The following is a 17,839-nucleotide window of genomic DNA, read 5'->3' on the forward strand; positions in this document are numbered from 1 at the left end:
TTACTTGTCTACTTGCAAAGATTTCATAAGCCAATTGTATCTTGTGCATTTCATCTTGACCATGCCAAGGTGCCTTTGTGCATTTTTGTTTTGCATGGTTAGTAATTTGACTTTCTTGGAAAAGTAATATTGAAAACTAGTAATAATAGAGGTATAAATCTATTAAGCAAATCATATATTTATGTTTCAACTGTTTAATACAGACCAGATTGTATAGATACAGCAATGGCTCAAAGAATTGCAAAACACAGTGCAATTGTTCTTCTCCCCTTTTGCCAACACAAGCAAGTTGCACAAAATTAGTGCTATTTAAGAAACAGCTGTAAATTAACAAGCAGCTTTCATTCTCCCCCTCACCAAAGGGATAGCAGTCACATTTTTAAAGTGTCTTGTATATGCAACACTATGCAAGGAACCTGCACCATGCATCATTCTCTTTTCACCTTTTTCTGAATCTTGCTGCCAAAGTTGCATAACCTGACCACATGGCCCTGGGAAGAACAAATACTGATTCACCAACTAATAGGAATCAATGCAAATGTGTTCACTTCAGATCATGTAAATAATACCATATGATTTCCTTTTACTGACAGATTTCCAATGTGCTCCACAGGACTACTGCCAGTTTATGCCATCTTGAATCACAAAATAATTAAATCCTTTAGGTGATAGAATTTGTTACTTTTCTAAAATTTTAAAATGTCATTAAGCTGTGAATATAGATGAAAGTGATAAACTGTAAAATAAAATCTTCATCATGATCTTTTGGAATGTTTTATTAGCCAATACATATATGAACATGTGAAATGGAAACAGACATAAATTATGCAACTGGGGTACAAATTTGTCTTGGGTTCTATTGTTACTGCATTTCCCTTATGATACTTCCATGTACTGATCTAATAAAATGATCTATTTAGATGTCATGCAAAACAGTTTTTCACCATACCACATGGCAATAATAAGCAGACAGTCACAGAGAGTGACTGTTGGATGCACTGTCTGATATTAAGTTCTTTGTCTTTAAACAGATTTAAATACCGGTTGATGTTCAAAGCAATAGGAAACATATTGCATAAGCAACCATGCTAAACATCTGCTCCATCAATTCAGCAAAACATTTTCTCATTATTGCTTTATATACTACTTTTATTGAAGTATTTTAAAACATGTTTTTATCTCAAATGGATCAGAATCATATTTATAATTTTAAAATATATAATAAAATGGTATGTCTGTGTGTCCCGCTCATAGCTCAGTAATGAAACAATCTAGAAGTCAGATATTTTACATACAGGTTAGGTTTTCCATAAGACTGTTCACTAGACTGTTAGTTTTCTAAAACTCTCCATTGCACAAAAGATGTATTAACACATTTGGAGTATTGTGAACAGGTTTGGGCCCCATATCTAAGAAAGGGTGTGCTGGCATTGAAGAATATCTAAAGGATGTTTCAGAGAAAGGTCCCAGAAATCTAAGGGTTAACATATGAGGAGCACTTGATGGTTCTGTGCCTGTACTCGCAGGAGAATAGGGTGGAAGGGAGGGATCGCATTGAAAACTACCAAATATTCAAAGGCCTAGACAGAATGGACATGGAGAAGATGTTTTCAACAGTGTGAGAATCCAGGACCAGAAAGCACAACCTCAGACTCAAAGGATGGCCCTGTAGAACAGAGATGAGGAGGAATTTCTTTAGCCAGGGGATACTGAATCTAGAATTTATTGCCACAGATGGCTGGGGAGGCCAAGACAATGGGTGCAGAAGCCATGTATCTATTTTCTGTCTGTTTGTATTGTATTTTGTGTCGCTTGCTTATTATGGGGAATCTATCACGTGAGTTAGGACATGGCAGAAGTGAATGAGTATAGTTATATGCTCATGCTTTGTCTTTAGTCTAGTTTGAGCCAGGGGTGAGCCATGGGATTTTTATTGTTGAATGCTCCTAGAACGTTAAGATTATTTAATTCTGACTAGATTGTTATTTGTATTATTATTACACTGCTTATCTTGTTATATTGCCAGTTAGAGTTTCATTAGTTTTTTAAAAATTTGCTCCAGAAATTGCTACAAGATTGTTCGTCTTTGCTGGTTTCTTAAAGGATCAAAAGTAGTTTTTTGAACCTCTGAACTTCATTATTTGAAGTACATCATACAGTGTCAACCTCATGCTTTGTCTCTGAGTGGTTTTGGTCCACTTTCAAGTAGCTGCTTCATTTTGTCAACAAAATATAAGTTACATCAAACAAACACCAGTCTATGGCTACAGATTGCCTCAGATCTGTTGGCAGCATTGGAATCACAACACTGAGTAACCAGAGCAGCTGGCAGCAAGTAACAACCTTTTGTTGATTTGTGCTGTGTTTGTGGTTTGAACGCAGTTTTGAATGGTCAGCGCTGTTATCCATTCGGGACCGTTTCTCGATTATGGGCTGTTTGCCTGAGGGTTCAACCCTTTGTTTTACTCAGGTGCTAAAATATTGTCCAGATTGTCAACGTTTAAACTGAACGCTGTTTTCTTGGTCTGGTTTAAGTGTGGACATTTGTTGACTGAGTTTAATAAACCAAATATCACTGGTGCTGTAGGCAAACAAAGAGTTAATTGTGAGTGGCGCAATAAGGAGAATGTAACATGAGTGAACTGAAGCATGGAACTGACTCTCATATTGAGGCTGGTAAAAGAGTAATTAAACTTACTTCGAAAGCTTTATCAGGTAGAATCGGTCTTCAAGAGGAATGCAAGACAAATATGAACAAAATTAAAGGTTTAATTCCATCAATTAAGGATCTTCTGGGAAATAAAGAAAATGCATTTCAAGTGCAATCTTGTCTCAAGGACTTGACTGGTCTCTGTAAAGCTGTTGCTAAGCAACATCACACGTTGTCACTACTTCCCAAGGTCGAGCAGGAAAAACAGATCCAGTAATTTTCAAACATTGGATGCTTTAGTAATGCATTCAAAGGGCATGTTAAACAATGGCTGACTCAAACATGTTCTACTGAAGGTCATGTTGCTGCAACAAGTGAAAAGGTTTCTCAAATTCCAAGGCATGTTTTGACTATGCAAGTAGCAGAGGACCCACAGGCTGACGTGAAAGCGAGCAAAAATGTGTCAACTGTCAATGCTCCAAGTTCTTCTGCAAGCAAAGCATCTTTTGAATTTATTACCTCCTCTGCACACATTAAGACAGTGGCTGGTTTAGCCGATTTAGCTGCATTTATCACATGTCAAAAATTATTTAAGAATAAACATGCACTGGAAGAGCAAGAGCTGGTGCTCTTGGAACAGCTATAGTGAAGGAAGGAACCGTTTAAGTTGCAAGAATAAATTGCCACTCAAGGGCCAATGTTAATATGCTAAGGGCTTCAAATGTGGCAAGTGCTAAAAGTGCTCCAGCAGGACAGTCCTATGTGTGAGTTCCTATATTGATAAGGCACAGAGAAAACCGAACACATTCAATGTCAATGTTGATTCATTTATTCCTCAAGTGTCTGTGAAACATGAGTTAGACCCTCAAGAGGTAGTTTACTCTCAGCTTGCGCAAAGGAGTCACTCTGAACCTATGTCATATCCAACAGCTGAAAGGGTTCATAGGGACATTAATTAACAGCATGGGAACACTCGTGTTTTAGATGATAGAGATCAATATAGTATTATTGATATAACGAGGAAGCAAAATGAAATAGCAACCTTATAGGTACAACAACACATTACATCTTTGCCTAAAAGAGAGATTCAAGTCTGTTATGGCTGACCATTGCAGTGTCATGCATTCATAAAATAGTGTTGAAAGCAAGATTGACTGCTATGGTGACTGCCTCTATATCCTTGACCAGTACACTAGAGGTCGCCATAGAGAACTTGACTCTGAGAAAGAATACCTAATGGCTAATGCTTTACTACAGGAGCATTTAGGTAATGAACAGAAAACTGCATCTGCCTACATACAAAAGGCTCTTTCTTGGGCATCTATCAAATTCGAAGACATGAAAGTTCATCAAGCCTACAGTCTTCTTCTCAGAGGCTGTTGTAATGTCATGGAAAAAGTGCAGTACATGGGGAGAGCTGGACATGCCTGCTAATATGTCAATTGTCATGAAGAAATTGCCCTATATGCTTGGGAATAAGTGGAAAACGGTGGGCTGTGAACTGCAAGAAAGGCACAACAGTAAGACTACTTTCACTGACATTGTTGATTTTATTGAAAGGCAAATAAAGATTGTTACACACCACATCCAATGTTCAGAAATATACAGGATGCTACATAACCTGCAATAAGTGAAGATGTAAACAAAACTAAGTCACAATATTGTTCTAAGGCTAAAGGAAGCAGCTTTGTCACTATTGTGGCCACTGTAATAAGCTAAATTTGAACCTGGAATTAATGGAAGGGAAAGGGTTTGTCTTGTTCTGCGAGGGTAAACACACAATTGATTTGTGCCCTCAGCTGCAGAAAATGGAACATAATGAGAAGATTGCCTTCCTAAAGAAAAATGGTGTCTACTTTTGGTTGTTTCTGTACAGGACACATCAGCAAGAATTGTAGGAAGAGTCTTTCATGCAAGGTATGCAGTGGTAAGCATCCCATCATACTTTATATATTCACTCTAACAAAAAAGGGTGCAAAATCAAAACAAGCAGTGAGTAGTATTCTAGTATTTACTGGCCTTACAGGGGTTGGCAATCGTGATTATAAACTTTCCACAGTTCCAGTACAAGTGAAGACTAGGAAGGGTAACAAGACAGTGGTTACTTATGCTTTCCTTGATCAAGGAATTACAGCATAGTTCTGCACAGTGGGCCTCATGAACAAACTTGAACGCACAGGCAAAAGGAAACAAATTCTCTTATGCACCATGGGTCAAAAAATCAGTTACATTGTTTCACAGTTGGAAGTGGCTGGCTTAGATGGTGAAAACTATTGTGAACCACCCAACATCTATACACAGGAAAGTATGCCTGTCCACAATGGAATGTTCCATGGCAGAGATCTCCAAGGATGGTCCATTTGCCAGAGATTGATACAGAAGTTGAGCTGCTGATAGGGATGAATGTGCCTAAAGCATTGGAGCCATTGTAAATGATGCATAGTGTTAATGGTGGACCCTTTGCAATCAGAACAATGTTGGGTTGGACTGTGAATGGACCACTGAATGGAGATACTGGTGATGGGAGAAACTGTGATGAGCCTGAGCTAACAGTTCACAGGATCTCAGTTTTAAACTTGGATGAGCTTTGCCAGCAATAGTTCAATGCAGACTTGCCTGAATGCAGTCACGGTGAACAACCTGTTTTGTCAATAGAAAATCACAACTTCATGGAGTTTATTGCAAATTCTGCAAGACTGGTGGATGGCCACTACCAGATTTTGAGTAAAAAAGGTTAACATGCCAAATAATAGAAAGACTGCTGAACAGCATGCTCTAAATCTAAGGAAGAGGTTTATGGTTTTGTGATTTCACACTGACTACACAGCTTTCATGAAGGATGTCATCTCCAAAGTTCCGTCAAAAGATTGCCAGCAGAGGATCTGGAACACAGTGTTGGAGAAGGCTGGTATATTCCACATCATGGTGCCTACCACCCCAGAAAAGAGAAACGTTGTGTCGTGTTTGACTGTGGAGCGACTTACCAGGAAAAATCACTTAATGCTCAGCTTTTACAGGGACCAGATCTTACTAGTTCACTGACTAGAGTCATAACCGGATTCAGAAAAGAATCAATGGTGATCATAGCAGATATTGAATCAAAGTTTCATCAGGTTAAAGTAAGAAGTGGAAGATACAGATCTGCTGAGTTTTCTCTAGTGGTCTGATGCTGACTTCAGCCAAGAGATGGCAGACTGTAGAATGGTGGTACACCTTGGAGCAACTTCATCACCAAACTGTGCCAACTTTGCTCTTGGGAAAAAAACTGAAGATAATGAACAGTTCAGCTCTGTGACAGTGGATAAGGTTCTGTGCTGCTTCTATTTTGACGACTGCCTTGTGTCAGCACCTTCTGAGGAAGAAATGGTGTCTCTCTATCATGATATGAAGATATGATATATGATATGAAGGATTTGGATTTGGAGCAAATATACCTTCGGTGGAGAGAGTACTGGACATGCAAAATGTATTCAGTCTGATAATTTCAAGTTTAAGATCACTCACCAGAAGGGGGATCCTCTCCACAATTAGCTCCATCTATGATCCTTTAGGAATCTTGAGTCTGCTGGTGTTATCTGCTAACAAGATCCTACAGATCTATGTAAGAAAGAGCTTGGCTGGGATGACACTATACCAACATCAGTTGCTCATGAGTAGCCAAGCTGGTTGGAAAAACTCTGCCAGTTGGAAGACTTCAAGGTTGTTAGACGTCTGAAAACTTGGATTTTGGGACAGTGTTGCAAACTGTTGCACAACACATTCTCTCAGATGCACAGTGTTTTTATCATGGGAAAATCTACAGTAGCTCTATTGAAGCTGGTTTCTTTTCCTCATATGGAACTCACTGCTGCTACGATGGCAAGACACTTTGGAGTAAAGAGTTGCATATGCAGCTTCAGGACTCCGATTTTTGGACTGATAGTACTTTTGTGCTGAAGTACAAAAAGAATGAAACTTCCAGGTTTTGAAATTTCATTGCAAACAATTTCAGATATTCTTAAGGTCCCACGGGCACCTCAATGGAGGTATGTAAACACTTCAAGCAATGCAGCAGATGTGGTTTCTAGAGGCCTGAAGGTGAAAGCATTCCTGAAGAATGAGACATAGGTGGCAGGACCTCAGTATCTTCTTCAGCATGAAAATGAATGGTCTCTGAATCCTGATTGTTCTGGAAAATTTCTGCTAGATGATCTGGAAGTAAAGAGGAGTGTTACAATGAATGCCATGCACTTTGAAGAGGCGGTGGATGTGATGACACAAATAATCAATCCATCACTTCTCATCTTGGACCAGTTGGAGGAAGACAGTAACCTGGATTCTTAGATTCTCAGTCCTCAAAGAAGGATCAGAAGTGGAGAGAATGAGCAATTTCAAGTGCCTGGGTGTCTGTCTCCGAGGACATAGCCTGGACTCAGCATATCGATGTAGCTATAAAGAAGACAAGACAGCGGTTATACTTCATTAGGAGTTTGAGGAGATTTGGTAAGCAACCAAAATCACTCGCAAATGTCTAAGGATGTGGAAAGCATTCTGACTGGCTGCATCACCATCTGGTGGGGGTGGGGGGAGGCTACTGCATAGGATTGAATTAAATTGCAAAGAATCGTAAAATTAGCCAGCTCCATCATGGGCACTAGCCTTCAAGGAGCGGTGTAACAGATGCGATGCAATGCATTGTACTACTGCTGTGAAGTTGACATATTTCTTGACATATGCTGGTGATATTAAACCTGATTCTGATTTTAAAACCTGCTCTTGTTTATTAGTCAGAAGAGGAAGTCAACATTACTCTTACTCAGTCTGATTTGGATGAAGAATGAAGAATCCATTGAAGAGAGGGATTGAGAAGGCTCTAAGTCATATCAGTCAAGATTGTTCCTCAGTGGAGGAGCTTGGGAAGGCTGAACTGGAGAACATTGGGTTTTGCCAAAGAGATATTTCCAGATGATGTGTAGGAGTGGACTTTTGAGGTGAAAACCAGGAGTACAATGAGGAGGTATGGGGTCATATTTACCTGTCTAGCTATACGAGCTGTTCACATTGAAGTGGCATCTTCTTTAGACACAGATTATAATGCACTTCATTGCTTTATAGCAAGACAAGGACAGGTTCATTAACTGTGCTCTGATAATGCAACAACCTTTGTTGGAGCTGAGGGTGAATTGCGAGAAGCCATTGAGAAATCATTTACGGATGTCCTTCATTAGAAAGGAATTAAGTGGAACATGGGAGAGATTGATCAGGTTTTTGCGAAAGGTCCTCAATTCCACCATAAAGGTACAAAATCTTGACAAAGATGGTTTCCACACTGTCCTTTGTGAAGTAGAGGCTATTATCAATAGTTGTCCAATTGCTAAGGCATCCTCTGATCCTAATGATTGGGAAGCATTAACACCTAACCACCTGGTGCTTCTAAAGCCCATACCATCCTTACCACCAGGAGAGTTCCAAAAGACATTTATACTTGTCAAAGATAGAAGCAGGTCCAATACATGTCAAATTTGTTTTGGAACAGTGGGTCAAAGAGTGTGTACCACAGCTGCAGGGACGTCGGAATTGGCCAGGTATAAAACGCAATTTCCTCAAAGAAGACATTGTGTTTATAGTTGATAACACAGTGCCTTGAAACTCGTAGATCATGGGAAGAATCATTCAAGTTTTTCCAAACAGAAGAGGATTTGTGTGACAGGAGTGCATCAAGACCAAGACCAGCTGGCTGGACAGGTATAACCAAGATATGTCTTCTACAGAAGACAGTGGTTTGAGGAGCTGCATCTCTGGAAGCTTCATGATTTTGACTTGACTTACCAACTTGACAAAGAATGGTGGTAAAGATCACTCTGTACTGGGCTACATGCTATTAACCTCTGGCCTAGATAAATGATGCATGATTTGTCTGAAAGAAGAAAGGATATTTGTATGAATGTTTATCATTGACGATTTCATGGCTATTATTTTAATAGTATGTAGATGTAATTATTATACTGTAATTAGGAGGGGCATGAATGTAGGAGCCATGCACTGTATCTGTTTTCTGTCTGTCTGTATTGTATTTTGTGTTGTGCATTTATTATGAGTAATCTGTCATGTGGGTTGGGATGTGGTAAAGACGAATGAGTATAGTTATGTACTACGCTTTGTCTTTAGTTCAGTTTAGTCCAGTTAGAATCAGGGATGAGCCACTGGAGTGATTTTTTTTGTTGACATTGTTAATTTCTTGCTAGATAACCATTATTTATTTATCTATTGACATACAGCATGGAGTAGGCCCTTCAAGCCACGCCACCCAGCAATTCCCCAACTTAATCCTCGACAAATCACGGGACAATTGACCATGACCAATTAACCTACAATTGGTACGGCTTTGGAATGTAGGAGAACACCGGAGCACCTGGAGGAATTCTGGGGTGAATGTACAAACTCCTTATAGGCAATGGCAGGAACTGAACCAGGGTCGCTAATACTAAAAGCCTGCTAACCACCATGTTACTGTGCCACCCTATTATATCATAATTATACTGCTTATTTCATTATATCACTAGTTTTAGTTTCATTAGTTTTTTTATCATTACAAGATTGTTAGTCTTTTCTGGTTTCTTAATAAAGGATCGAACATACTCTTTTGAACTTTGGAACTTCCTTATTTGTAGTGTGCCAAACAGTGTCAACCCTGTGCCTAGCCTCTGAGCAGTTTTGGTTCATTTTCAAGTAACCGTTACATGGAGGTTGATAGGTTCTTTACTAGTAAGGGCTTCAAAGGATATGAAGAGAAGGCAAAAGAATGGGGTTCGGTGGGAAAATAAATCAGCCATGATTAAATGGCGGAGCAGATTTGATAAGCCCAATAGCTTAATTCAGCACCCATGTCTTACGTTCTCATGGTCCTAATTTTCCCATTGAAAATTGATGAGATTTGTTTTCCAGATCTGTTTTTAAGATACTAAATATTTGGGTGGACCTGAACCAAGTACTTTTGGTATAACTGACCAACCAACAGAAACTAAAAATGTGAGCCTGATTTTCCGTTGGGGATAATTATGATTTAGACCAGTCAAATGAATAATCCAAGACAAAGAATCAAATTTAGTGCGATTCCAAAGAAAACCTTGAATACTATTCAAGAGTTCATTTACAATGACTTAGGAATGTTTTTCTGGATGTCCTTGTAGAAAGAATTTTCTTCATCTAATATTGATTAATGTCAAAGACAAAACCTGATTGCCCCGGCTGAGGCATCATCAAGCATTGCTTCAACACTTTTGATATGGTTGTGGAGAAGACCTTCACATTCACCTTTTAAATTCCTTTTAAGCTTGACAAATGTTGAGAGTCCAACATGTAAACCTGATCAAGGAACTGAAAAGGAAAAAAAAATCTAAAAGATTGTAAACATTGTTTGGAAGGAATGGACAATGACTCACAAAGCAGCCATTAAACATCAAGTCAAACACTGCAAGATTTTAAATAATAATAATTTAACAGGAGCAGTTCCTTTAGTTCTAGCCAGAGGATTTTGTCAAACACTACTAATAATTTCATGAGGTACTAAATCAGGTGAATTAAGAGCCTGTATTAAAGCATCAAATATTTGGGAAAAAGTTAAATAATTATACTTGAAAACTGTTATGCAAGCCTGTTTGACAGGTAATCCACCTGTGTGTGAATTTGCTTCAGATTTATTCAAATTAGGAAAAGAGAAAATTAACCATTAAGACAGGAGGAATGAAAACTTTGGGCTGACCTGATACATCACTTCATGATTTGATAGAAGTGGTTTCCCCAAGTGTCACTCTACATTAATGTAATTCTGTATACATGTATATTTTCATTGGTAACTTACCTTAACTACATTGTTCTAAACCTGTAAATAAATATATAACTATCCACAAGTAATACAAGTTAAATTTTTTTCTATTTACAAGGAATCTTACAAAACCCAACAACACAGATATAAATGAAAACATCATGATTGCCAGCATAATAGCCCTGCAATGCCGGGTATAGCAGTTATATTAAAAGTAAATTGCATGTCCAGTAAATGTGAAAAAGTGCAATAAAGGTCATAATGCTTACACTTTACAAAAAGACACTGTTGATCAAAAAATGAGGGGAAATACAACATCTACTTTACTTACAAAGAATTTGGTCGGTCCAGTTTTATTGCAACAACCTCAGTGTCACTAGATCCCAGACTATGCACGCTTTGTCGATTGGTTTTAGAACTGGATGAGGCATTCACAGTTGGAACAAACACAGATACATTACTGGAGACTGCAATGGGGTTCTGCTTCTCTGTCAATTAAATATAAATTTTGTTTAAATGTGACACATTATCCAACTACCATTCAATTACACAGCACTTCATTACAAATTATGAACATTTTTTCTGCAAAACTTAACCAAACTATTTTGATTTTGAATTCAGTGTTAAGCATTTAAATCTGCATGTCATATTCTTGCACTACTCAATGCATTCAGTATATAGGCAGTGCACCAGAATGACCCGTTTTACTTGTTGAATATTCAAAAGCTTTCAAAAATTGGAATCATCACTCTCCAGCACAATTGTGTTTATACAAGCTAAACAGATTTAATAAATTATTGTCATGATCCCAACACAATAACAATATTGGAAAGACATTGAAATAATAAGTACATGGATATAAAGCAATAAGAGGGGTCTGGCCCAGCAAAATGGACTAGTGAGCAACATGGTTGTGATGGACAAGTTGGATTGATGGGCCAGTTTCCATGTTGTATAACTCTATGACTGACCATACGTTAACCTTTTACTCATTCTGATATATCTATATCCCTGAAGTTAACATTGTTATCCATAATAGTAGATTAAAATAAAATTCAAAAAGATACTTCACCAAAAATCCAGTGACTTAGACAAGATTTTACATATTCTCCAGATAAATTATCACTCTGGAGGAAAATAGTATAGAGAAAAGGAAAATCAGGTGTGGCTGGAAAGGGAAAAGAAAATATGTCCATGTAATTGCCACCTTCATGGCATCGTATAAGAAGCATTATTGGCAGATGCCTGAAGAAACTGATGACATGCTGCCATTCTACCCAAAGGAACATGTGAAATGTAACAAAGTAAACAAAGTAAAACTTGCACTGAGAAACTGATCTCTGCATTATTTCCTGCACTTGTCACTAAGGTTTTGGCTTGACTAAAGAGAGAAAGCTGGCATATAATATAGGTTCACCAACACTGGTAAGCTCCTTATCTACACAAGTTATCTCACAGAGAACTTGCAGAGTTAATAAGTTTCTGAGCATAACAGAAAAGTGCAAGATCTAAGTACTAGCATTGCAGTGGAATGCTAAAGTCAAGAAAGTTGCAATTCAGTAGGAGCAGAGCATTACAAAGTGCAAAATACCCAACCAAACCATGTTAGAAATACTCAGCACGTCAGATACCATCCCTGGAGAAACAAATTTAATATATCAGGTCAATGATCCTTTCTTCAGAATGAGAAAAGTATGAATACTTGCGTTTTAAAAAGTAGAAAACAAAAGGGGATGGCTATGATGTGGAGATCAAGATTATGTAGATGAGAGAAACTTTTAGTGACAACAGATAGAGAAAGAACCAAATGGAAGTGAAAGAGAAGAGGAATATCTGGTGGCAAAAGATACAGTGAATGATTTTAGGAATATGGCGGCTAGTGAGTGGAAGGGGAGGAGGGAAAGCGTGTGAGTGAAATGTAGAAAGTAGAAGAAATATACTTGACTGCCATGTTAACTGTGGTAGAGGGAGAACCATGATTAAGAAAAAAAAAGCTACGTGAAGGAATAGATATAACAAATGGATTTTTCTTAGAGAATGAGGCGTGTACAAGGAAGGGCATGAGCCAAGGAGCAATTAAACATCAAGCAAGTTCTGGGGCACATTAGCAGGTCAGGACATTAATGGACCAGATGAATGTTTATGACTTTTAAATCTATATATGTTATGGATTTAATTCCAAAGATAATTTGTACAGAAGTCACAGTCTGTCTGCAGGAAACATTGGTTGTGATAACAAGTGACTTTAACTTTTCACATATTGACTGGAACTCCTATACTGTAAAAGGGCTGGATGGGAAGGAGTCTGTCAAATGTATTCAGGAAAATTTACTTAATCAGTATGTAGAAGTCCCAATAAGAGCATGAATGAAACTTGATCTCCTATTAAATCACTCTCTCACCTAGAGGGGGTCAGTTGTGCTGTGAGGATTACATTCCTTGACTTCTCTAGTGCCTTTAACACCATCCAGCCCAAGATCTTAAGGCACAAACTAACGGAGATGGGAGTAGACTCTCACATGGTGGATTGGATAGTGGACTACTTGACAGATAGACCTCAGTATGTGCGGTTGGGAGACTGTAGGTCTGACACGGTGGTCAGCAGCACAGGGGCGCCGCAGGGAACCGTACTCTCTCCGGTCCTGTTCACCCTGTACACATCAGACTTCCAATATAACTCAGAGTCCTGCCATGTGCAGAAGTTCGCTGATGACACGGCCATAGTGGGGTGTGTCAGGAATGGACAGGAGGAGGAGTATAGGAAACTGATACAGGACTTTGTGATATGGTGCAACTCAAACTACCTGCGTCTCAATATCACCAAGACCAAGGAGATGGTGGTGGACTTTAGGAGATCTAGGCCTCATATGGAGCCAGTGATCATTAATGGAGAATGCGTGGAGCAGGTTAAGACCTACAAGTATCTGGGAGTACAGTTAGACGAGAAGCTAGACTGGACTGCCAACACAGATGCCTTGTGCAGGAAGGCACAGAGTCGACTGTACTTCCTAAGAAGGTTGGCGTCATTCAATGTCTGTAGTGAGATGCTGAAGATGTTCTATAGGTCAGTTGTGGAGAGCGCCCTCTTCTTTGTGGTGGCGTGTTGGGGAGGAAGCATTAAGAAGAGGGACGCCTCACGTCTTAATAAGCTGGTAAGGAAGGCAGGCTCTGTCGTGGGCAAAGTACTGGAGAGTTTAACATCGGTAGCTGAGCGAAGGGCGCTGAGTAGGCTACGGTCAATTATGGATAACTCTGAACATCCTCTACATAGCAACATCCAGAGACAGAGAAGCAGTTTCAGCGACAGGTTACTATCGATGCAATGCTCCTCAGACAGGATGAAGAGGTCAATACTCCCCAATGCCATTAGGCTTTACAATTCTACCGCCAGGACTTAAGAACTTTTTAAAAGCTATTATTAATGCTTTTTGAGATAGTGATTTAGATGCATATCATATTTTTTTACTGAGTTAAGTATTGTATGTAATTAGTTTTGCTACAACAAGTGTATGGGACATTGGAAAAAAGTTGAATTTCCCCATGGGGATGAATAAAGTATCTATCTATCTATCTATTAGGGAATGAGACAGGGCACGTGGTAGAAGTTTGTGTAGCAGAACACTTTGCATCTAGTTATCCAAATGCTATCACTTTCAAGGTAATTATCAAAAAGGATAGGTCTGGTCCTTGGGCTGAGATTCCAAAATGGAGGAACGCCAATTTTGATGGCATCAGAAAGGATATGACAAACATGTATTGGGACAGGTTGTTTTCTAGCAAAGGCGCACTTAGTAAGTGGGAGGCCTTCAAAAGTAAAATTTTGAAAGTACAGAGTTTGTATGTTCCTGTCAGAATAAAAGGCAAGGAGAGCAGGTTTAGGGAATCTTGGATTTCAAGAGATATTGAGGTCCTCGTTAAGAAAAAGGAGGTGCACAGTAGGTATAGGCAAGCAGGAACAAATGAGGTTCCTCAGTATAAGAAATACAAGAGAAGGAAATAAGGAGAACTAAAATAAGGCATGAACAGACAAGTTGAAGGAGAATCCTAAAGGCTTCTACAGATATATTAAGAGCAAAAGGATACCAAGTGACAAAATTGTCCTTTGGAAGATCAGAGTAGTAATCTAGACGTGGAGCCAAAAGAATTGGGAGAGCTCTTAAGTGGACTTTTTGCATCTATATTTACTCAGGGGACAGACACAGAGTATATAGAAGTGAGTTAAAGAGCAGCAAGGTCAAGGACCCTATAAGGATTACAGAGGAGTAGGTGTTTACTGTCTTGGGATTAATTAGGGTGGATAAATCCCCAGGGCCTGAAAAGGTGTTCCCATGGACCCAGTGGGAGGCAAATACAGAAATTGCAGGAGCCATAGTGGAGATATTTAAAACATCCTTAACCATGGGGATGGTGCCAGAGGATTGGAAGATAGCTAACATTGTTTCATTGTTTAAGAAGGCTCTAAAAATAAGTCAAGCAATTATAGGCTGGTGAGCCTGACGTCAGTACTAGGAAAGTTACTGGAAGGTATTCTACCGGAATTATAATTATTTGGATAGACAAGGACTGATTAGGGCTAACCAACATGGCTTTGTATGTGGTAGGTCTTGTCTAACCAATTTAAAGAGTTTTTCGAGGACACTATCTAGAAAGCTGATGAAGGCAAGGCAATGGATGATGTCTACATAGACATTGTCTGCATTGACAAGGTCCCACATGGAAGGGTGGTCAAGAAGGTTCAGTTGCTTGTCACTAAAGATGATACCCGCTAGAACTGGATTAGACATTGGCTTTGCAGGAGAAGCTAATCAGTGGTAATAGATGGGTGCCTCTCTGACTGGAGGCCTGTCACTTGTGTTGTGCTGCAGGGATCGGTGCAGTGTCTGTTGTCTGGCAGCTATATCAACAATCTGGATGATAATGTGGTTAACTACATTTGTAGATCAGCAAATTTGCAGATAACACTAAGACAGAGAAGATGACTATTAAAGCTTGCAGGAGGATCTGAACCAGCTAGAAAAATGGGCTGAAAAATGGCAGATGAAATTTAATACAGACAAGAGCAAGTTGTTGCACTTTAGGAGGGCCAACCAGGGTATGTTCTACACTATGAGTGTTCAGGCACAGAAGAGTGCAATACAACAGAGGGTTCTCAGAATAAAGATCCATAATTCCTTGAAAGTGCCATCACACAGGTAGATAGAGCCATAAAGAAAGCTTCTGGCACATTGACCATAAATCAATGTATTTAGTACAGAAGTTAGAATGTTAAGTTGTACAAGATGTTTGTGAGGCCTAATTTGGAGTATTCTATGCAGTTTTGGTCACCCACCTACAGGAAAGATGTACCGTAAATAAGATTGAAATAGTACAGAGAAAATTTACAAGGACTTGTAAACTTGTTGCCAGGATGTGAAGACCTGAATTATAGGGAAAGGTTGAATGGGTCAGGACTTTATTCTCTAAAATGTTGAAGATTGAGGGGAAATTTGATAGAGGTATATAAAATTATGAGCGGTATATACAAGCAGGCTTTTTCTACTGAGATTGGGTTAGACTAAACCTAAAAGTAATGGGTTAGAGGTGACAGGTGAAATGCTTAGGGGGAAAATGAGGAGGAGCTTCTTTACTCAGAGGGTGGTGAGTGTATGGAATGGGCTGCCAACGTAAGTGGTGGATGCAGATTTTAACATTTCAGATAAATTTGGATAGGCATATGGATGGGAGGGGTATGGAGGGCAATGGCCTTGATGCAGGTCAATGGAACAAGGCAGATTAATGGTTCAGCATGGACTAGATGGGCCAAAGGGCCTGTTTCTCTGCTGCAGTGTTCTATGACTCTATGAGAGAGAGCAGAAGTCCAACTGCACAGTGATAATCGAGTATTCTTTAATTAGCAAACCGATCCCTCTGTGGTGCAAAAATAAAACTAAATTCTAGCCAAACCAACATTTTTTCTTAAGAAACAAGGCCAGTGTTCCTAATTCACGTTTCATGGCCAATATGTAAATTGTAAATAGAGAGCTTACTGAAATTCCGATACAATAAATAGTCATAAACACTCGCGCTTCATGATTTATTAAAAACACAATTATAGAGTCAGAGCTGTAGAGTATAGCAACTAGCCCTTTGATTCAACTCATTCATGTTAATCATGATGCTGAACCTATGTTAATCCTGTTTGCTGCAACAGGCAGGTATCCATCTACCCCTTTTCTATCCAAGTACCTATCCAACCTCCTTTTAAATGTAATTGCATCTGCCTCTGGCGGCTCATTGCATACAACCATCACCAAGTGTATGAAAAACATGCATTTCAGATCTCCTTTAGTTTTATCCCTTCTCACCTTAAGCCCATGCTGTCTGGTTTATATTGCCTACGCTGGGGAAAAAGACTCTGTCAACCCTACCTGTGCTCCGCAATGTTATAAACATCTATGTCACCCTCAGCCGCTTATACTCCAGGGTAAAGAAACCCAGCCTATCTAATCTCTCCTTATAACTAAAGCCTTCCGTTTCCAGGCAACAATCTAGTTGATCTATTCTGCACTCTTTCAAATGCTATCTTAAAGTACGTTTGAAGCTGATCTATATATCCACCGACTTGCAAAAGTAAATGTAACAACCAGGGATAATCCTGTATTCTATAATGAACAAAGTATTTCAGTTTCAAAAGGTAGTTAAACAGCAGCAGTGTCAGCTCAAATGCTCATAAAACAGCAGGAACTAACAATTACACACAAAATGCTGGTGGAACACAGCAGGCCAGGCAGCATCTATAAGGAGAAGCACTGTCGACGTTTCGGGCCGAGACCCTTCGTCAGGACTAACTGTTCTTCAGTTCTGGCAGATTATTTGCTTCTCAGATCAGCCTACATTCCAAGAGAAATTTGTAATCTACCAGATAATAATATTTCAAGTAGCTATCAACATGGTTTAACTCTAACTGCAAAAGTGAGCCTTCTTATTCAGCAGAAAGGATAAAATCAAGCTACACAGGAAATCCTTTTGAGACAGACACAAAGTACAAAGATATTTATCAGCTCAAATTGAAATAAATTGAAATGACACTGTGAAATATTGTAAAAGTACTTTATTAAAGATATATTTCTGTCTAAATTTTACCATTTCACTGCAGAGCGATGAGGTAGAACAGGATAAAAAGAGGACAGCTTTGAGACTACTGAATAAAATTATTCTATGCCAAAGATTAGGGAAGTGATATCATCAACATTTAAGTATGTACCCTGAAGATTTATTTTATGAAAAATGATGCTACAATAACTTTACAGGTAGAGCTCTGATAAAGCAAAATCCTCAAACCCTTCCTGGGTAAGTAATGAAAAAGCAAAAAGCATTACGGAACAACTTCACCAGAATCAAATTTG

The 17,839-nt window shown here is 38.9% G+C and overlaps 1 protein-coding gene across 5 annotated transcripts in view; it reads right to left on the reverse strand.

The window, feature by feature from the left end:
- The window catches only part of LOC140739299 (rho GTPase-activating protein 26-like), a 180,159-nt gene that overhangs the window by 31,783 nt on the left and 130,537 nt on the right, over positions 1-17,839 (reverse strand). The window contains exons 20-21 of one of the 5 annotated variants that reach the window (XM_073067461.1): positions 10,786-10,942; positions 444-491 (exon numbers count right to left, since the gene is read on the reverse strand). In XM_073067461.1, the coding sequence (XP_072923562.1) occupies positions 444-491; positions 10,786-10,942 (205 nt within the window). Of the gene's footprint in view, positions 1-443; positions 492-9,911; positions 10,007-10,785; positions 10,943-17,839 lie in introns of those variants that run through there. The other 4 variants (XM_073067464.1, XM_073067463.1, XR_012101597.1 and 1 more) reach the window with 4 other exon arrangements.

This window comes from Hemitrygon akajei, chromosome 15 (genome assembly GCF_048418815.1).
Source record: "Hemitrygon akajei chromosome 15, sHemAka1.3, whole genome shotgun sequence".
NCBI classification, from domain to species: domain Eukaryota; kingdom Metazoa; phylum Chordata; class Chondrichthyes; order Myliobatiformes; family Dasyatidae; genus Hemitrygon; species Hemitrygon akajei.